The 22,107-nt window shown below is 46.5% G+C and overlaps 1 protein-coding gene across 12 annotated transcripts in view; it reads left to right on the forward strand.

The window, feature by feature from the left end:
* LOC119167755 (uncharacterized) overlaps window positions 1–22,107 on the forward strand; it is a 595,822-nt gene that overhangs the window by 221,812 nt on the left and 351,903 nt on the right. For all 12 annotated transcript variants that reach the window (XR_012883841.1, XR_012883842.1, XR_012883843.1 and 9 more), the window contains one exon: window positions 1–163. Coding sequence is in view for 9 of the 12 variants with exons in the window: in XM_075865247.1 (XP_075721362.1) it covers window positions 1–163 (163 nt within the window). In the remaining 3 variants the exon portion in view is untranslated. The remainder of the gene's footprint in view (window positions 164–22,107) is intronic.

The raw sequence follows: 22,107 nt of genomic DNA on the forward strand, positions 1-22,107 counted from the left end.
TGTGAACGGCCCGATGTGAGCCCAGCGGCCGAGGTGACGGGAGTCCTGCAAGTGCACGCGGAGCTGGAGTGTCGGGAGCTCTCAGTTACCGTGGTTTCCTGTGAGACTCTGTCGCCTGCTCTGGCGCTTGGTGTACGACTCACGACTTACCAAGGTGCACAAGGTAAATGGCAGATTTGTAAATGCACGTACGATGGCATTGCTAACCTTCTTCCTTCATCCAGAGAAAGGTCAAAGTACACTCACACACAGCGTGGAGACAGCAAGGCAGCTGCAAACTTTCAACTAGTTGTTTAATTTAAAAAGCAGCAGTGTAAATAGATTCGTACACAGAAGGTCCAATCATCGCTCATGAAAACCTGCCACATTCAAAAAGGTCAATTTACACTCAGTGTTACAGACTGGCGATTGACACAGCTATTTCCCCGGCTCACAATCAAGGCAGGTTCAACAACATTTGACATAGTCTTATTAGCATTCCTCTACACAGTGGTGCACTCTTTTAACAAAGCTTTGCCCCGCCGTGGTGGTCTAGTGGCTAAGGTACTCGGCTGCTGACCCGCAGGTCGCGGGATCGAATCCCGGCTGCGGCGGCTGCATTTCCGATGAAGGCGGAAATGTTGTAGGCCCGTGTGCTCAGAATTGGACGCACGTTAAAGAACCCCAGGTGGTCAAAATTTCCGGAGCCCTCCACTACGGGGTCTCTCATAATCACATGGTGGTTTTGGGACGTTAAACCCTACAAATCAATCAATCATTTTAATAAAGCTTTGAATCCACAATCACTAGAATGCACAGATGCCCATACCGATATTGGCCAAACTTCTGCCTATGTTCTCTTAGCCTATCATTCATGCACTTCCCCAGCTGCCCGTTGTAAACCTCACCCCCTAGAAAATGGGAAGCAATACACTACATCATTTACCCATGAAAGCTTACACAGAGAGAGGCCTGCTGCCCAAATTCAGGGCTCAATACCCATCTTCCACTGGTGCGTAAGTGGGCTCATAGAACAGTTTTTTTTTTGCATACGCTTTATGCAACAATGTTTAAATTCCTGCATTGTTCAGTGGGCTGTGATAAATTAAGCAGGCATCACGAGAACTTTCGTTTGCAGGAAATAACACATGTGAGTGCATCTGCCATATCTGTTATAATATTGTGCTTGAATGGCTCTTGTTTCAAGAGCCGACCACTTAGTAGATTCTGCTGAATTTCAATAAGTGGCTTTTAGTTTGTAGAACCTTTGAGCTGACTACTGTTTGCTTTACAAGGTGCTTATGTTATGAGGTCCTATTGAAAGGGTAGTGGTTGAGGGCTTGTACGAAAGTGCTGTTCTTGTGTCCACTTTCGTCGCACGCCTGCTTGTAAAAAAGCAGTACACAAAGGAATTCAGTCATGTGCTTGACAAGGTACCGTTTGATCAGGTCCGAGAGAAATACAGTCGAATCTCGATAATTCTAACTCGGAGGGGCCCAAAAATTTATTCGAATTAAAGGAAGTTCAAAAAAATGAAAGCTAAATAAACGTAGGGTTCTCCATTGTTATGCCTGCGAGTCCACAGCGAACGTCCATGCCTCTGAAAAAGGCAATCTGTGTCAAGGCCAGCACGCGAGCTCGCCTGACGCGATGAACAACTCAATGGCGTCATCACGCGACGGCACCTTTCTGCCGCGCACGTGCAGTGAGTCACCTCACCAAGCGAGCCGGCGCCTTCCTGTCTGGCGAGTCTGACGCAATGCGTGGCAACGTCACTCGTCCTTGGGTGCAGCCACGTGCAGCGCAGCGGCTCCAGATTCAATGAGAAGACACGGCCCAGCGGCGACCCCATTAGTGGAGTCTGACCTCACGACCAGCGGCGCTTCTGGTTGGACATTTGGCTACTCAAAGAATCCACCCGGTGCATATAAAAGAAGCCCTGCGGCGCGTCGGGAGCAGTAGACCTATGTGTTAGAGAAAAGAGCTCGGCTCTTCGGGTCTCTAAGCTGTCGGCCCCAGTGACGAATTTGTAACGCCTCTATATATATGCTGTACATAAACCTTGTTTAACTCATCGTCATCTCGTCCGCTCATCTATCAGCTCTGCGCAGAAGCAGTCGCGAGCTGAGAAACCTACACTACCCAACGGCTGGTGACCTTCCCGGCGGAATTTGAAGCAGTGGCATCTTCGGGACCGTGTTGGCGTCGCCGTCTTTTGAAACAGTGGAGCCAGCGGTGAGATTCGTGGCGCCCTTCGTAACGTCACCGGAGGTGCGCTTCGCAACAGTGATTGGCAGCTGTGGGATCGGCTGGTGTCAGCGACATCGATGCGGTGAGTGCCTGATGTTTTCCCCTCAGTTCACCAGACTACTCTAGCTCAGGTTATAGTAGTTTAGAGAAGGGCTGTGTGAAGCATTAGAGTGAGCTTTGATCGTTTCAAGCAAAGTCGACCTGCTTTGAAACCAAAGTTAATGAGGAGGGGGTAAACACGGGAGTGTTAAAAATTGCTTGCGCGTCTTGCTAGTACACTTATAGTAGGTACGGCAAGTAGAATCTTAATAGGGGCAAACAGCAAGAGGCTAGTTTGAACGATGGAGAACCTTAAAGTGAAGGAACTCATCGAAATTTGTGAGGAACTTGGCATTACTTTGCGCCGTGCGAAACGAAAGCAAGCAATCCTTGATATCATGAAGAATGATGGAGTGTCAGCTGAGGAAGTCGATGAGGCCTGGGTGGATATCAAAGCACGCCGCGAAGAAGCTGAAAGGCAAGAAGTTCGCGAACGTGAAGAAGCTGAAAGGCGAGAAGTTCGCGAACGTGAAGAAGCTGAAAGGCGAGAAGTTCGTGAACGTGAAGAAGCTGAAAGGCGAGAAGTTCGTGAACCTGAAGAAGCTGAAAGGTGAGAATGCCGTAAGGAGGCCGAGAGACAGGAGCGCCTTGAGTTGAAACGAATAGAATTGGCAATCCTACAGTGTTCGCAGGCGCCTAGCGTAGCTTTTCCGACGATTCAGGTCAGCGGTTATAGAATTCGGGACCAACTGCCACTGTTCGTAGTAGGCGAGGATATGGCGAAGTATCTCGTCAAGTTTGAACACGTCTGTGAGCGAAATGCTTTAGAGTGGTCTCTTTGGGCGCAGAACCTGTTAGCTCTTCTTTCGGGCGAAGTGTTCGACGCGATAACTTGCTTGTCGAGGGAAGCGTTTTAGAGCTATGACGAGGTTAAGGAAGTGCTCTTGAGACGTTATAAGTTGTCACCCGAGGCTTTCAGGCAAAGGTTCCAGTATGCTAAAAAGGGGAATGAGTCACACGTTGACTTCATGTTTAATCAATTTAATTTAATGGCTTCATGTTTAAATAATTTAATTTAATGATTTAATTTAATGGCTCAAGGGCGAAGGTGTTTATGACGATCGCGATAAAGTGGTGGAATGCATTGCATTGGAGCAATTCTACTGCTGCATCGAGGAGGATGTCAAGATTTCGCTGCAGGACAAACTTGGTGAAGTACAGCTAAACAAGGCAGCAGTGTTAGCTGAGGAGTATTATACTCGCCGAAAGGTGCATAGCAGGGCAGTGCGCGTTGAAAAGGATGAAAGGAAAGAGGGTTTTTAAAAAAAACTCGATCAACGGAAACCCGTTCCACACCGTAATTTCAAGAAGGACCCGTCTCTTACGAAGGACACTGTAGGGGAAGGGCAAACGGAAGCGGAGAAATCGAGTGAGGTTCCTAAACAACGCACTGATACCACACGGGCGTTTGAATCACGGAAGCCGCTAATCTGCTACAACTGCAAAAAGGAAGGGCACATTGCGATAAACTGTAAGCAAAAGTTTGCTTTTGCAACAATCCTAGAATCGGAAAAGAACATGTGGTTGTTGGAGCCGTATATCCAAGAAATTAGTGTGAATGGGAAAACGTGTCGAGCACTTCGAGACTGAGCGACAATCATGGACGTTGTCCATCCTTCATTGGTGTCTCCGGATGACTTTACAGAAGAATGCGCGTGGATTAGGCAGGTCGCCGAGGAGCAGAGTGCTTGCTTACCAATCGCTACAGTTGTCATTGAAGGCCCATTCGGTAAGCTTCGCACTGAAGGGGCTGTGTCTGTCGCGCTTCTGAATAGTTTTCCTTATCTTTTCTCTAACCACTCAGAGCAGCTTCTCAAAGAGCAGGGTAAATCGTTCTTCCCCAACTTAGCGTACATGGCCCTCACGCGATCGCAAGCGCGGAAGCTTTCGCGGGAGCTTGATCTTGTTCAATGCGGTGAAACAAGTTCAAAAGCAGCAGATCTGTGTGATTACGCGGCGAGTCGACGGAACCTCAGACACGAAATTCTTCGTGTGAGTCATTTGTGCAGTCACTCGAGTGGCCCGTCGCCGAAGCGACTGGGGCGGTTTCCGTAGCAGGGGGAGACGACATGGCGCCATTGAGTCAGAGCAAGAGGAGTGCAACGCTCTGGTCTGTAGCGGAAAGTTGGAGTGACCTGTCGAGGGTTGATCGAGAGACGCTCATTCGAGAGCAACGTGAGGATCTCTCGATTAAAGCGCTAGTGGAAAGCCACATGAAAGCTTCATGAATGTTGTCGAAGGAGTACTACGACAAATTGGCAAAGAAGCGCGCTTTTAAAGTAAAAAGTCGGGTAATGCTGCTGCGGTCGTCCAAAGGGAAGAAGCTTAAGGTTCATTGGGAAGGGCCCGCCAAAGTAATATCGAAGCTTTCCGATATGAATTATGAAGTGAAATTAGGAAGGCGGCCAAACAAAATTTACCACAGTAACTTGAGGAAACCATACATTCAACGTCAAGCAGTCGTAAATCTGCTGTTGATTGCTTCAGAGGAAGAGGGAGCAGAAATTTTGAGTTTTATTGATGTAATCGAAAAGGGATCGGAGGTAATCTTGGGGCAGTTGAACCTAGAGCCTAGGTTAAGTGAAGTCCAGAAGGAGGACCTGAGAAGGAATGTTTCTTTTTATGAGAAATCTGGACTCCCATATTGTAGTTACACAGATGTGCATCGTCGCAAGTACGAGCAGTTGCTGGTACCACATAGGTATCGTCGGCTAAAACTGGCTGGTTACTGAGATGGAGCATGATGCTCCAACAGCTCAACTTTGACGTTTGCTACAGAAAAAAAGGAAAGCTAAACGCTAATGCAGACGCATTGAGCCATGCGTTTAATTAGTACCTTCTCCACCTTTCCGTTTCTCGCTGGCGATTCAGGGCAAAATTTTGACCTCATCACGACCTTAGCTGAGTGCTTTCGTCCAGAGTGAGCTCAAAGAGCCAACTTTATGTTGTATTCTATTTCGTTACGTTGTTGTATCTGTAAAAATTTGAGTTCTCATTTTAAGAGTATTGTGTCCCACATGTGCCTCTTGGAGTAGAGGGAACGAATTTCCGATAGACACGTAGCTAGGTATATGATGTACTATACTTTGTCTGGTGTTCTGTCGGGTGGCCAAGGGCACTTGCTTGTGTCGTGTGTTGTCTGTTGTCGAACCGTTCTTGACAAGTTGCAGAACCATCGACAAGTGCTGAAACCAAAGATCGTCAGAAGAGACGAGCGAAGCTGGTCGACAAGTTGTGGCGACAAGCCAGTGGAGCTGGGATCCGTCTTTAAGAATGGGATGTGTTCCCAAAACAGAGTCTGGTGCTGCATTCTCCCCATGACCCTGGAGGCGAACCTGGAGGGACCTGGCAAACGAGCGCGCCTGACATCTGAGCTACGTGGAAGCAGCTCGTCTTTCCGGCGCATTGTCTGGCAGCGGGGCTGCTGTTATGCCTGCGAGTCCACAGCGAACGTCCATGCCTCTGAAAAAGGCAATCTGTGTCAAGGCCAGCACGTGAGCCCGCCTGACGCGATGAACAACTCAACGGTGTCATGACGCGACGGCGCCTTTCTGCCGCGCACGTGCAGTGAGTCACCTCACCAAGCGAGCCGGTGCCTTCCTGTCAGGCGAGTCTGACGCAATACGTGACGACGTCACTCGTCCTTGGGTGCAGCCACATGCAGCGCAGCGGCTCCAGATTCAATGAGAAGACATGGCCCAGCGGCGACCCCATTAGTGGAGTCTGACCTCACGACAAGCGGCGCTTCTGGTTGGACATTTGGTTACTCAACGAATCCACCCGGTGCATATAAAAGAAGCCCTGCAGCGCGTCGCAAGCAGTAGACCTATGTGTTAGAGAGGAGAGCTCGGCTCTTCGGGTCTCTAAGCTGTCGTCCCCAGTGCCGAATTTGTAATGCCTCTGTATATATGCTGTACATAAACCTTGTTTAACTCATTGTCGTCTCGTCCGCTCGGCTATCAGCTCTGCGCAGATGCAGTCGCGAGCTGAGAAACCTACGCTACCAAACGGCTGGTGACCTTCCCGGCGGAATTGAAAGCAGTGGCGCCTTCGAGACCGCGTGTTGGCGTCACCGTCTTTCGAAACAGTGGAGTCAGCGGTGAGATTCGTGGCGCCCTTTGTAACGTCGTCGGAGGCGCGCTTCGCAACACCATACAGTGGCGCATGTGCATTGAGCTAACACACGAAGCGGAAGTTTCAGAAGACTTACATTTATTTACAAATCACAGGACATCTGTTATTAATTCAAGTAATCGGGGATGCGGCGCCATCTGCATATGTTTGCCTTGCAGTGAGTCAATCCATTTCGCACGCAGCTTGCAAAGCATTTCTACTTTGGTTTCATCGATCTCCTGGCAAGAGAAGTTGTGCGCGGAAATGTCCATTGCCGACACTTTCTAAAGACGATGGCAACAACGACTGCGTAACTAGCGGAGCCTCCCGCTCTCCGTTACGCAGCCCCAGCATGGCCACCGCGTGACAGAAAAGGAGGAGCGTCTGTACGCGGAGAGAAACAGATCGGCATTTGAAGAAAACCAGCACTCCACGGCAGCTTTTTTTTTTCTTTTGCTCTCTTCGCACGCGCCGTTAAAAAGAGAAGGACTAGGTGGCAGGGAGAGGAAAGGAAAAAGTGTGGCACTGGCGCGTGAGAGACCCCCCCCCCCCCCCTCAAGGCGCAGAGCCGTGCCCCCGGAATGGGCAAAAGCTGCAGAAGGTAGTGCCTTTTTCTTTTTCTTTAACCACACATTCATTCAACCCAGCAACATTTTTTTTTTCTTCTCTCTTCGTGCACGGCGTTGCAAGGAGAAGGGTCTTTACATGGCAGGGACAGAAAAGTAAGAAGCATGGCACAGGCGCGTCGTAGATTGGCATTTGAGAGAGAGAAAACATTCCACCGCAGCCTTTTTTTCCCTTTTCATATCCTTCGCGGGCGGCGTTGAGGTGCCGAGGTGCCGCGGCAAGATTGGGCCGGGGGGCTGAGAGTATTTTCGGAGCGGGGTATGTTCGAATTAACCGTCGCAAGTGCTTGGGTGTTCGAATTACCAGGCATTTTTGCCCATTGGAATACACATAGCTTTGACGGGACCTCATCGTGAGTTCGCATTAACCGGAAGTTTGAATTAAACGTGTTTGAATTAATGAAATTTGACTGTATAAATCTATAGTATGTCCTTGGTGTAGCTGAAGGAGGGTGGCAGGCTAAGTCAAGGAACTTCAGCAAACCCCTCCTTTTAGGGGCAAAGCTCCTTAGGGTCTGGGTCGTTCCCTCTATAGTAAAAGTAGTAGTAGTAGTAGTAGTAGTAGTACTAGTAGTAGTAGTAGTAGTAGTAGTAGTAGTAGTAGTAGTAGTAGTAGTAGTAGTCGTAGTAGTAGTAGTATATAGACATCTCTACTTTACGAGTGGCTCAATAGAAGGCATTATGTGAGGTCGGGTTGCCTTGGAACGCATTGTCATGAAGCGAGATTCAGTAAAGAAGAACAATGTACATGCTGTGGGAGAGTTGAAGAAGCGATGGAACATGTTCTGCTAGAATGCATTGATATCCACCCAGGTATAGCTACGTGTAGGTACAAGCCTACATGAGGCTTTAGGTTTCAGGGACAAACATGGCAAGCTGAACAAATCCGCGATAGAAGCAAGTAAGAGACAGAGTACAGGTGGTACAAAAGTAGAGATAAAGGACGGAAATAGGGAAAAAATGAGGTCATTCTCTCTGAAGAGGCAGAGAGATGGAACACAAATTTATATTTTTTTTGTTATATTAAGATCGGTTTAATCAAAATAGATTAGGCCAACATATAAAGAAAGATTTCTTTTTTTTTTTTTTTTTTGCGAGCCTGTGGCACACATGTCACCGCCCCGTTATAAAGGGGACGGTCATAGCATCTATTCATTCTTGGAAATACTATCACTAGTGTTTAATGGTTTTCGGTTTAGTGGTTTTTGTATATTATAGTTAGTGACTTCGTGTAGTTGACAGACAGACAAATGCTTGGCCCCACTCATCATCATTTACTCTGTTGATATGCAGTGTTTTTTTTTTATTTGGGAATAATTATATTAACACTCTCGGTTGGATTTTACTGCCGGCATCGATGTCAGTGTTATTCACACACACACACACACCAACGCACGCACGCATACCGCTGTGGCTAAAGGCTCCGCGAATAATGTTAGTTTAAAAATTTGTGGCGATTTTACCCGCAACAGAGATAATGTTGTTTATCTGCTTGAGTGCGTCCACTGTTTGCCAATTTCAGTATATATATATATATATATATATATATATATATATATATATATATATATATATATATATATATATATTAACCGGAAGTTCAAATTAAGCAAGCTCGAAGTAATGAGATTCGACTGTATATAGATACGTTTTATATATATATATTGTGAGCATTATTCATGCGCGTCATCTTGTCATATGTACATACTCATCATCATCAGTCTGACCTGTGTTGTGGGGCAGACGCTCGGCAAGTAAAAGAAGTGTCCGCAGCAAAAACGTTGCCTTACAAGTGGTGGAGAGTGCTTTCCGGTTCTCTGGTCCTCTCCCTGCAGCGCTTTTTCGTTATCTTCGACTAAGAACCATCCCTGGAGCTCGGGTCGGGTCGCCGTTTGCACAGTCAGCCCACGGTCATGTCGCAAGATAAGCACAACAACAACACGGCTCCATCCACCCCGCCTACACCCCTGGGCATGCCTTCATGTACGGTCACCGCCCCTCAAAAAGATCCCCCGATGTTCGACTGTCACCGCCCCTCAAAAAGATCCCCCGATGTTCGCTGGCCTTCGCGGTGAAGACGTTGAAGACTGGTTGGATGAGTATGACCGTGTGAGTGCGCTTAACTATTGGCATGATTCTGTGAAGCTGTCCTGCGTACCGTTCTATCTGACGGGGGTCGCTAAGACATGGTTTCTCAACCATCAGCTAGATTTCCCCGACTGGCCTACCTTTAAGCAGCAGCTCCGTCACATATTTTCTAACCCATCTGTACGTGCAGACATCGCCAAACGAAAGCTTGCTGAACGTGTCCAGCACTCCGGCGAGTCCTATACTTTGTACATTGAAGATGTCCTCGCCCTGATGTTGACATCGCGTCGCGTCGACAGCTCGATGGCGGAACATGACCGCGTTCGCCACCTGCTCAAAAGCATAGGCGCCGTCGCATTTATCGCTTTGACGGCAAAGAACCCCACGACGGTCGCGGATATCATCAGTACGTGTCAGCGACTCAACGACCTTCAACTTATACGTTTACAACCTGACACAAGAGATCTCAGGCCAACGCACGACAATGAGCTCTGTGTGTTGATACGGTCCATGATCCGCGAGGAGCTGCAATTCCAGGCCACCTCGTCGTCTTGTGAGCTCCGCATTACACCTTCTGCAGGCAGCCTCCGTAACATCGTCAGGGAGGAACTGGCATCCATGACGTGTGAGCAAGTCCCCAGCTCGCATACCACTCCAAAGCCGACATACGCTCAGGTGGTTGCAGCGTCACCTTCTCAGCAATCGTCGCAGTATGTGTGAACTACGCAACCCTCCCTAAATGTCCTCGCCCCAAGGGCACCACCTCCTTCTTTCCATGTCTGGCGTCCATCTCGACCGATTTGCTATTATTGCTCACGTAGTGGCCACATCTCACGGTTCTGTCGTCGAGGTCAACAAGACGAAAGGCGGGGCTATGGTGACTACGAGAGGGATGAGTTTGCCCCTGCTCCACAACATCGCCACCCATACGAACTGTACTAACGCCGCTCACCATACCCACAGCACTTCGATGCAGCCGCTACCTTCCGCTCCTCGCACCGTACCGTCGTTCCCCGTCACCTATGCGCCGTTCCTCGTCACCACTTCGTCCGGCTACCACGGCGTCTGATCATCGCCCGGAAAACTAAACAGTGCAGCTTCAGGAGGGAAAGCTGCATTTGGCGGACTGCATCGAACTCCTCCAGAACAGAGCACGTTAAAAAACCCCAGGTGGTCAAAATTTCCAGAGCCCTCCACTACGGCGTCTCTCATAATCAAATGGTGGTTTTGGGACGTTAAACCCCACAAATCAATCAATCAATCAATCCTCCGGAACACCCTTCAAATGTACTTTCAGTGTGTGTTGAGAGTATATAGACTAAAGCCTTGGTGGACACAGGTGCATCGCTCTCAGTTATTACTGTGGACTTGTGTTCCCGTTTGCGCAAAGTGAAGACACCGTATGATGGCCCTCCCCTTCGCTGTGCTAATGCGGTTTTCGTTCAGCCTTCTGGTGTTTGCACAGCACGGGTTTTTATTGAGGGCATCCTTCACCATATACAGTTCCTCGTTCTGTCATCGTGTACTAATGGGCTCATTTTAGGGTGGGACTTTCTCTCCTCAGCTTCAGCCGTGATATCTTGCCGTGAGAGGGTCATTCGCATGGGAGATACTGCGCTTTTGTCCGATAAAAATGCTCATAGCCAACGCTTCGTCACCGCTGATGACTGTTTTATTCCTCCATGTAATGAGCATATTCTGACCCTGACATCAGATAAGATCAGTACTCGTGATGTGTTCCTGGCACCATTTGGACGCTACATCTCTTGTGGGCTTACCATCGCTCCTAGCCTGGTGCGCTTTCATTATGGCAGAGCATTAGTTACGGCAGTTAACCCTACTTCTTTGCCTGTTGCACTGCCCCAGGACACCAGTGGGGTTTGCTTCGCAGATACCGAACCGCTTTCTTTGGTGCCCCTTCATGCAGGCACGTCATCTTTCTCTACGAATAATGATGACGATACTACAACGGCTGCTTTAACAGCCACAATAAATGCCGATCTCACGTCAGCGCAAAAGCAAAAACATTTGGGTATCCTTCAAAAACACAGTGCTTCATTTGATGTCAATTCCAAGCTTTTGGGTCGCACTTCCGTCGTCGTACATCGAATTGAAACGGAAGGCAATACAATTGCATGCCGCCGCCCATATCGAGTGTCATCTGCAGAGCGGAAAATAATCGAGAACGTTGCCGATATGCTCAAACGAGATGTTATCCGGCCTTCGTCCAGCTGGTGGTCATCACCTGTAGTGCTAGTCCGAAAGAAGGATGGTTCGGTGCGATTCTGCTTCGATTATCGAGCACTTAATAAGATCACGCGCAAAGACGTGTACACGATCCCACGAGTCGACGATGCACTTGACTCTTTGCAAGGTGCTTAATTTTTCTCCAGCCTCGATCTACGGTCTGGTTATTGGCAAATACCTATGCACGAAGCGGACAAAGAAAAAACTGCCTTTGCTACACCAGACGGGCTGTATGAATTCAACGTGATGCCATTCGGTTTATGTAATGCTCCTGCCACGTTTTAATGCATGATTGACACAGTTCTACGCGGTCTAAAATGGAAAACATGTCTCTGTTATCTAGATGACATCGTCATTTTCTCCTCTTCTTTTCGTCAGCATCTTGATCGTTTAGACGAAGTTTTGACGTGTATTTCTAATGCTGGACTTCAGCTAAACACAAAGAAATGCCACTTCGCCAACAAGAACATCAAGGTGTTGGGCCACCTTGTCAGCAAAGATGGCGTTCGCCCGAATCCTGACAAGCTTGCTGTCGTGATACGCTTCCCTCGGCCAGAAAATTGGAAACACCTACGAAGTTTTCTGGGCCTGGCGTCCTACTTCCCCTGCTTCATTAGCCATTTTGCTGCCATCATGTCGTCACTGCATAAGCTGCTGACATCCGGATCAATTTTCGCTTGGAACGACGACTGCGAGCGTGCCTTTCAAGCCCTCAAGCATGCTTTAACATCCGACCCTGTTCTGTGTCATTTCGACTAGAACGCACCTACATGTCTCCACACCGACGCGAGTGGCCAAGGCATTGCTGCAGTTCTTCTACAGCGGGATGCCACTTCACGGGAAAGAGTTATCGCGTATGCTAGTCGTGCTCTTACGGCTGCTGAACAAAACTACTCCATAACTGAGCACGAGTGCCTTGCTGTCGTCTGGGCCATACAAAAATTTCGACCATATGTTCGCGGACGCCACTTCACAGTTATTACAGACCATCACGTCTTGTGCTGGCTATCGTCACTGAAAAACTTGTCTGGTCGCCTCGGTCGTTGGGTGCTCCGCCTACAAGAGTACGATTTTGACGTCATCTATAAGTCTGGCAAAAGACACCAAGATGCAGACGCTCTCTCTCGCTGCCTTCTTCCACTGTCACCTTAGAGTACATCACGTGATTGCTCGTCTAGTGGGCAAAACACTGTGTCACCTCTCACATTATCACAACTTGCAGTTATCGACACGCCAGCTTCAAATCGCTGCACCGAGTTCGCCACACGCCAGCGTGATGATCCGTATTGCAATAGCATTATTCAACGCCTAAATGGTATATCACCTACTCCTAATGCTAGATTGCGCTGCGAGTGTTGAAGATTGGGCGAGTTGGTTCGTCGTACTTGAACTGGTATAGTGCATTACGGGGAAGAAGAAACGGCCGAGCAGACAGACACAAGAGGACAGAGCGCAAACTTCCTACTCACGAGTGTTGAAGATTGGGCGAGTTGGTTCACGAGTGTTGAACTTGAACTGAGTTGGAAGTTAGCGCTCTGTCCTCTTGTGTCGGTCTGCTCGGCCGTTTCTTCTTCCCCGTAATGCGCTATACCAGTTCAAGTAGATTGCGCCGACAACTACGACAATTTAAGCTCGATAACAATGTGCTCTATCGTTACGTTTACACTACTGATGGACACCGCTGGGTTCCAGTACTTCCGCGTTCTCTACTTCACCAAGTCCTTGAAGCCTTTCACGACGACCCATGTGCAGGCCACTTGGGATTTCACAAAACACAAAGCCGCATCAGGAAACGTTTTTTCTGGCCTGGCATTTCTACTTTTGTGGCCTAGTACGTTGTATCTTGCCATCTGTGTCAACGCCGGAAGCAACCAACTTCGTCTCCTGCTGGCCTTCTGCAACATATCCCGTGTCCCGAGACACCTTTCGCCATCGTTGGCATAGACCTACTAGGGCCTCTCCCCATCACGCCAGCAGGTAATCGTTAGATTGTGACTGCTGTCGATCACCTGACACGGTACGCAGAGACTGCTGCACTACGCACAAGTTCTGCTTCAGATGTCGCAGACTTCTTTCTTAACGCCATTGTATTGCGTCACGGTGCACCTCGCGTCCTCCTGAGTGATCGCGGCAAGACGTTCCTGTCCACCATAATCGAAACCCTGCTCACAACCTGGGGTACAGTACATAAGACGACGTCAGCCTACCACCCCCAAACTAATGGGCTGACAGAGAGATTTCATCGGACACTAACAGACATGCTATCGATGTACATCGCACCAAACCACGACAACTGGGACACGATTTTGCCTTTTGTGACGTTCGCCCATAACACCGCTGTTCAAAGAACTACTGGCTACTTGCCTTTCTACCTAGTGCACGGCCGTACACCGACATTCACCATCGACGTCTCTTTCCTAAATGTGGCAACCGACGCCTCGGCAACCGTATCAGAGCAGTTCATCACAAGGCTCGAGGAATGTCGGCAACGGGCTCGCCTTAATACGGAAGCCAATCAGCAAGATCGCAAGCAACGCTACGACAGCTCTCATCGCGACGTCTCCTTCAGTCCGGGGGATGAAGTGTTGCTTTGGACGCCCATTCGTACTTCAGGATTGTGCGATAAATTTCAGTCACGCTTCATTGGTCCCTATACAATCAACGAACAAACGTCACCAGTGAACTACCGTGTCACTTCAGCGACCTTTCTTCGGATCGTCGCTGTCGTGGTTAGGAGATAGTCCACGTATCGCGCCTGAAGCCATTCATTCGACGTTCCGTTTCTGTCTAAGACGCGTCCGGGCTGGCCGCTCAAGCGTGGGGGGGAAATAAGTGTGAGCATTATTCATGCGCGTCATCTTGTCATATGTACATACTCATCATCATCAGTCTGACCTGTGTTATAGGGCATACGCTCGGCAAGTAAAAGAAGTGTCCGCAGCAAAAACGTTGCCTTACAATACATATAAAATGTATCTATATACAGTCGAATCTTAAATAATCAGAACACGCTTAATTCGAACTTCTGGTTAATTCGAACTCACGCTGTGGTCCCGTCAAAGCTATGTGTATTCCAATGGGCGAGAACACTCTGTCATTCGAATGCGCAAGCATTTACGACAGTTAATTTGAACATACAGCGCTTCGAAGAATGCTCTGAGCTTCATGCCCAACCTGTGGCGGCACCTTCTACACCTCAACGCTGCGCGAAGGAGGAAAAAAGAAAAAGGAAAGAAAAGGCAATAATAGCAAAAGTTGGGCTAGTTGGTGGTTCGTACTTGGGAAGTAAAAACAGCGCAAAAATATAAATTCCTCTGTCCATGTCTATTTTTTTTACGCTGTTTTTATTTCCCAAGAAAGAAAAGGCTGCGGCACAATGTTTGCTTTCTCTCAAATGCTGATCTGCAACGCGCCTGTGCCATGCTTCTCCCTTTTTTTCGTCTCTGCCATGTAGAGACCCTTGTCCTTTCAACGCCGCGCGATGAGAAAAAAAAAAGAAGCTGCCGCAAAGTGTTCCTTCTCTTTCAAATGCCAATCTGCTTCTGTCCGCATTGAGGTGCTCCTCCTTTCTTGTCACGTGCTGGCCACACTGCGACTGCGACCAGAGGGTAGTAGTGAAGGCGCAGTTGTTGTTGTCGTCTTTAGGGAGTGTCGGCGCTGGACATTGCCGCGCTCAACTTTTCTTGTTAGGAGAATGCTGACGCCGAAGTAGAAATGCTTTGCAAGCTGCGCTGGAAATTTATTGACTTGCTGCAAGGTAAGCATGTGCAGATGCACATCACCGATTGCTTCAATTAATCATGGATGTCCTGTGATTTGTAAATAAATGTAAGTCTTCTGAAACTTCCCCCTCGTGTGTTAGCTAAATGTACATGCACCACTGCATGGTGAGCCCTCCGTTCATTTACCTTTCATTATTTGAACTTTTTTTAATATGAACAACTTTTCGGGCCCCTTTGAGTTTGAGTTATTGAGATTCAAATGTATATGAAACTGCAAGAAGGAAAAATAATCCTGGAAAAGGCTCTAGAACGCAGAATTGAACCTCCGACCTCTGAATTGTGAGTGTGAGGCGTTAATCATTGAGCAACAAAGGAGCATCTCCTTCAACGTTCAAACGGCAAGCTATTTATATCTACCACTTATCGCTGGCAATGGGCATCTCGGGGCAACTACTATTTTGTTTTCAGTATTACCAGCAAAATGGCGCAATGAGCGCACGTCGCCATATCGTCACGACCAGCGGCGTGCGCTCCCATCTCCCATGCGTACTTTGTCCGAAGGAGAGGGGGCGCTTTTGTGTGTGCTCGCTTACTTCACAGTGGGGAGAATCCTAAACCTTGGGCTCTCACCGCAACGATTCTGTTGTAGTTACTGGGTGCAAAACGGTCACTGCACTCGTTGTACAGTCTCTATTTGCGAAAAGGGTGCACTTTTCAGACACATCGAAGTAACAACTTAGACGCTTATTCACGTTCATCTGTACCTGTGAGTATGCTTCGTGCATCATTTCTGCGGGAGAAATCCGGGGCACGTTTCAATTTGCTTGCCATTTTTTGTGTGACCTTCCAGTTTGTTGCCACCGGGTTCATTGCTCGCCTTTACGGCAAAGCTGGGCCTTTTTTTATTTCTCAGCAGTCTCAGGAGTGCTCATACTTAGATGGACTGAGGGGCATGTGATGATTGTGACTCAGCAAATGTCTAATACAAACAAACATCATAAAAGATGCAAGCAAATTAAACTCATGCAAACAAGACAAAAGGAAACTCTTCAGTTTTCATTACTGTTATTCCTAACTGTAACAGCAGTCTGGTCACATGGGTCTCACAGTTTCATTTTTGATAGAATGCCCTTACTGTGTGTAGAGTCAACTCTGTGCCAAAGTTGGCTTCATGACGCATTTTGTCCATTGTCTACATTCTTAATGAGGTCGTACGGTCGTCCTTAGGTGTTAATGCTGATGTGGAAATGTGTCTCTGTGTTTCTTGAATGCTGATAAAGCAGCTGTTGATGTTGTTGAAGTAGTTAACAATAGTTAGTTGCTCTTTAATGTGCTAATGTATCCTCCCTTTGCTGCAATGTTCCAACAGGCAACTTTGCTTTTGCGTGAGACCTTGCAGCCTGCCGTCTAGCTTTGAATGATTGGATTCAGCTGGTCAGCTACACTGAAGTGCGCAGCACATGACGCACATTGTATTGTGTGCTTCCGTCTTTTGTCTATCTTTAGTCGCACCTTTACAGATTTTAAAAGAACACGGGGCATGTCAAGCTGATTAGTTGCAATTAAGGGCTCGTGAGGAGATGAGAGTGTCTAGGCTTGGCAAGCATTGCACAGTAAAGGAAAAGCACACCTATCATTGTGGCATGTCAGTGGTTCTCAGCCATGGATGCGTCGGGGACCCCTTATGGACTGGTGGAATTGATGGGGGACCCCTTGCATCAGAGGGGAGGGAGGGGGGTACGTAGGTAAATAGCACAACTGAAGCGTGAAACAGGTGTCTTTCATTCCTACCAAAAAAAAGCATCAAACAAACATACCGCATCACTTCATTTAAGAGAGTTCATCAATACGTGGCACAGTCGCACTTAAATTTGAGCGCAACTTAAAAAAAAAAAAAGCAGGTGAGGGATTCGCGGATCATAAAAATGGCTTCGCGAACCCTATAGGGTCCATGGAGCCCCATTTGAGAGCCACTGTGAAGTCAAGTGAAGTGAACTTTATTGCCAGATTGATCAAAACATGTTTAAACAACAAGGACGGTGGGATAAAAGCTGCATGTAGGCAGCTTGACTAGTTTCACCCCTCAGAACAATAACAGCAGCATCAAATATTAACAAGAATTCTTACTTGTCACTATAGTAAAATCGAAATACACAAAGTGAAGCGATAAGAGAAGAAGCAAAAAAAAAAAAATCTGTAAGAAACACACATTTTCAACAAACACACTCATGAACAACAAACATTTCATAAAATTAGTTGAAACATGGTCTTTTTAGAAATATGACTTATGTTGCCATCACGTAGTTTATATTTGTTTAGTATTGTAGGAAGGCAGTAGGAAAGTGTTTGAAAACCATAGTTTGTGGGTGGTCGCGGAACTGCCCAATGTTCAGTGTGTCGGTTTAGGCGATACAATTGATTTATTGACATTCGCGATGTTCTTCATATGAGCACTGCCCTTAATCATTTCATGTTTAAAAGAACTCAGCTGATACTCGTAAAGGTGGTCAACTCGGATAGTTTTTAACTTCAAAGATAAGTCACGCGTGTGTTCATTATGAGGTACATCAGCAATAGCCTGTAGGGCTTGTTTCTGTAGTGTGACTAGATGTTCTAATGATTTTTAGTGCTGCTTGAACAAAGCAGGTGACAATAGTGCAGATGTGAAGCAGATAGTGCATTATAGGGCTTTTTCTGCGCGGCAAATCGTATCGCGAGATTAGGTTGATCGGTCTCGAAAAACAGAAGAATTGTGTCCAGAGCTGTCCAGGTTTGGCACATGTAGAGCAAATAAAACGAACTGTATGTTGTTGTTTTGATCTGTGCAGTGTTGTAGGTGAAGGTTATAAATGGCAAGATGGTGTTTTGTGTCCACAATCCAGATGTTTTGTGTCCAGAATCAACATACATGGAAATCATGTTGACGAGAGTCTTTTTAGTTCGTTCCCTTAAACGTTAAACTATTAGCCCGCGGGTGATACGGAGTAGTGTGATGAAAATGGCACAAACCAAGATGAAGCAGGTCTTCAACATCGGCAACAAATTTCCCCCCGCGATCACTGATAATGACACGTCGGGATCCATGGTGTAATATAATGTCCGACAGCATAAACTGTGATACTTGACACGGCAGATTCAGCGTAGCATGTCAGGTGGTCAATGCCCACAGTAATCTATCGGTTGCCGTAAGTTGATTGCGAAAAAGGGCCTAGATGGTCAACATCGACGACATCAAATAGTGAACCCAAGAGTGCTGTGGGATGAAGTGGTCTGGCTGGCGGGGCTGTAAGACGCTTGTAGCATTGGCGTTGCTCATAGCCCACAGCGTATGCAGTCACGCTTCTACGCATCTTCAGCCAGAACAAGCATTCTTGTGTGTGATAAAATGCAGATAAAAACTCATATGGTCAGATGTTGGGTCATCGTGCATTGCCCGAAGTATCTGTTGTCTCAATGTTGTAAGCACTATTAGAAGTAGACGGGGGCCTACGCGGGAATAATTATTTTTGTAAAGAACGCCATCTTTTACGAGGAAACCGAGTTGACCATTCATTACGGAGGCAAAGAAAGAAGGGATACTGTGGTCACTGTGTTGCTCTATGTGAAAAGTTGTTAGGTCAGGAAATGGGGCATTGACAACTGCCTAATATTTGTCAAAGTTATCTGCGTCACACTTGGTTGTCGGAAGAGGAAGCCGTCAAAGGCAATTAGTGTCGACATGATGATGACCGCTTTTGTAGCAGACTTCAAAGTTGTATTCTTGCAATTGTAATGCCCAATGAGCAAAACAACCGGATGGGTCCCATAGTTTACTGAGCCAACATAAAGAATGGTGGTTCGCGACAATGGAAGATCAGCATCCGTAGATTGAAGGGCGAAACTTGTGCACGGCAAACAACTGTAAGACAATCCTGCTCTGTGACAGTGTAGTTTTGCTTCGGTTTGCTGAAACGACTGGCATAGGCAAGGACATGTTCAGCAGCTGCATGGCATTGGACCAAGACTAGCCGATATCTATACCTCTGACGTGGGTATGAACTTCTGTTGCATCAGATGGGCTGTAGTGGCCAAGTATGGGCCTTTATGTAAGACCAAACTATAGTTGGGAAAAGGACGACTCACATTGTGCTGACCACCGAAAAGGCGCGTCTTTTTTGAGTAGGGACGTAAAAGAGTAAGCAAGGTTGGCAAACTTTGGCACGAAGTGACGGAAGTACGAGCATAGGCCCAAAAAGCTTTGCAACTTTTTTACAGACTGAGGTTGTTTGAAGCTGCTGACTACAGCGACTTTCTGAGAATCGGGTGACCAAGAACTAGTCACGGTTGCCGATGTGACACTTCTTAGAGTTTAAGGTGAGCTTAGCTCTCTCAAGTCAGGTAGGAGCAACGTCTAGACAATGCTTGTGCTTATCGAATGTTCGGCCAAAAATGATAATGCCACCCTGGTAGCGAAGACAAACTTCCCGCTTAATTCCACACAATATAGTGTCCATGACGTGCTCAAACGTGGCTGGCGCATTGCATAGGCCAAAAGGCATTACATTGAATTCAAATACTAGACTGTCTGGGATTATGAAGGCTGTTTTTTTTTTTTTTTTCATTCGGATTCTTGGGGATTCGCCAATAGCCAGATCTCAAATCCACAGAAAAAAGGTATGATGCAGAATGTAAACAATCAATGACTTCATCAATCCTGGGAAGTGGGTACACATCTTTTTTTAGTAACAGAGTTGAGGCGTCTGTAGTCCATGCAGAATCGCCATGTACCGTCCTTCTTCTGGGCAAGAATCACAAGAGCAGCCCAAGGGTTACACGACTGTTGGATGACCCTTTTCTTGAACATCTCTGCTACCTGTTCTGGAACATCTCTTCTACAGCACGTCTTCTCAATATCGTAGCAATATTGATTTCAAGAGTTCTTTGAATAGAAATAACAGGAATAAAGAAATATGGTACGCCAAGAAATTGTCTGATAATTAACTCTTTCGTTACGACGCGAAAATGGTTGCTTTTCATGTCTCGGGAAGATTGTTTTTGCAATTTGGAAAAGTACTCCAGCACTCATTGCAGCATTCCGAACTTTACACAGCAAAATGCTCTTTCCAAAAAAGTATGTTGTAGGGCAACAAAAATATTTTAGAATGAATAAGAATGTGAAAAGTGTAGAATTCTTGGTCACATTCTGGTAAACAGTGCAATAAAAAACACAATATATGCAAAAATATTCAAAACAAAGAAAATTCAGAATATACATTTTGTTGATAAATGAACGAGGAACAGTATAAAAAATAATGAATGTTGTACAAAAATGTTTCTCGTCACATAGACAAAGAAAATCAGAACTGAGGGGCTGCTTCGTTGCTCGTGCCATGCAATGAAGCATTGCATAGTTTTTCGCGAGACACAAGTGTATTCGTACACTTTTTCTCAGTAAATTTTTGTTGTGTTGCAATAAGAGTCTCCTGGTGTTCTAATATAAGTAGATGGATACCTTTGATGTATATAAGTAGATGGATACCCGTGATGTGAATAATCCCTCTATAAAAGAGATATCAAATGAACTTCGCTATTTCATCTAGCGTCACCTCTTTCCATGAACCACCTTACAACGTATAGGTTGGTGTTTCAATATATGCATCCAAGCATATTTCTTTGCATTTTCATGCATATCGTAATAAAAAAAGAACAACATCGTACGCAGTTCTAAAACGTTTCGCGTTGCTCCGTAGTCAGGGCCAAGATGTGCTCCGGGGGCCATCTTGTTGTTAGGGGAAGCTCTATAGCCAGCGCCAGCACACTGCACCCCAGCGAGGTGTGAACCACGCACGTAACCAGAGTAGCTATAAGATTGTGCGCAAAGGTCAGAAGCTATACGCACTTGCGGCGGAGGAAACAACTTGAGGATGTAAATGAAATGAACCCATGAACGGCTGTGTGTGTGTCAGGCTGACGCAAAACATTGTTGCCATAAAACTTGAAGCTGAGGTGCTGTCATCCTCAAACACCAAGCTCATCGTCACTCAATTCAGGTAGGGTTGCAAGACAGTTTCAAGTAGTGTATGTGTTTTTTAGTCCTGATGCGCACCCATGCGCGCGTGACGATAACGCCGTAGGAGTGGCTAGTGACACTAGATGGGACCCTGTGTCTGATATACGGATGCAAGCAAAACCAAAGCTGCTGAAAACTGCCATAGAAGGCCGCCTCAACACTTTCAACATGCGACGGACCCTCGCAAATATTTTTTATAGAACAAATTTTTTCTGACTCCTAGGAACAGCTTTCTATTGAATATATGGCATAAATTTCTAGCAGTCATTACTGCTCAAAATAGTCAAATTGCAAAGCTGACACTTTAATTCGATATTTGGCTTGCAAAGGTTCTTTTCATCACAGAACTTTGATGCCACTGTACTATAATCCCGAGAGGCAGGCACTTCTGCCAAGTTCGCCAGCCTAGTGCACTTTTCCAACAATACACACACATTGGTTCGTGCGAAGGTCTGTCAAAAATCAATATATTGCCGAAATGAGCAAATTCAAATTGATTCTAAAAGTTGAGTGGCTGAACTACCTACTAAAAAGTGCTGGGTGGATGAGAAATAAATTTAACATGCAAAAATCGATGATCTAAAAGCGTCGATCACCGGTGATCGATTTGGATAGGCGGGGTAACGAAAGAGTTAAAGACTCGTTCTATTAGATATAGCATCGATACCAGCAATGCTATGGTTAAAATCTTATTTACACATAAGTCAGCCACATGAAATTAAAACTTACGTCCACAAGGTGCTTCAAATCAATGATGTGTGAGAGCCATGAGATGTGAAGAACATCCATGCTTCAGATTTCGTGACGAAGTATGAAACAAGATAGCGTCATTACAATTTGTGTCTTCAAGGTTAAAATCTTATTTACACATAAGTCAGCCACATGAAATTAAAACTTACGTCCACAAGGTGCTTCAAATCAATGATGTGTGAGA

Source organism: Rhipicephalus microplus, chromosome 6, assembly GCF_043290135.1.
Source record: "Rhipicephalus microplus isolate Deutch F79 chromosome 6, USDA_Rmic, whole genome shotgun sequence".
NCBI lineage: Eukaryota > Metazoa > Arthropoda > Arachnida > Ixodida > Ixodidae > Rhipicephalus > Rhipicephalus microplus.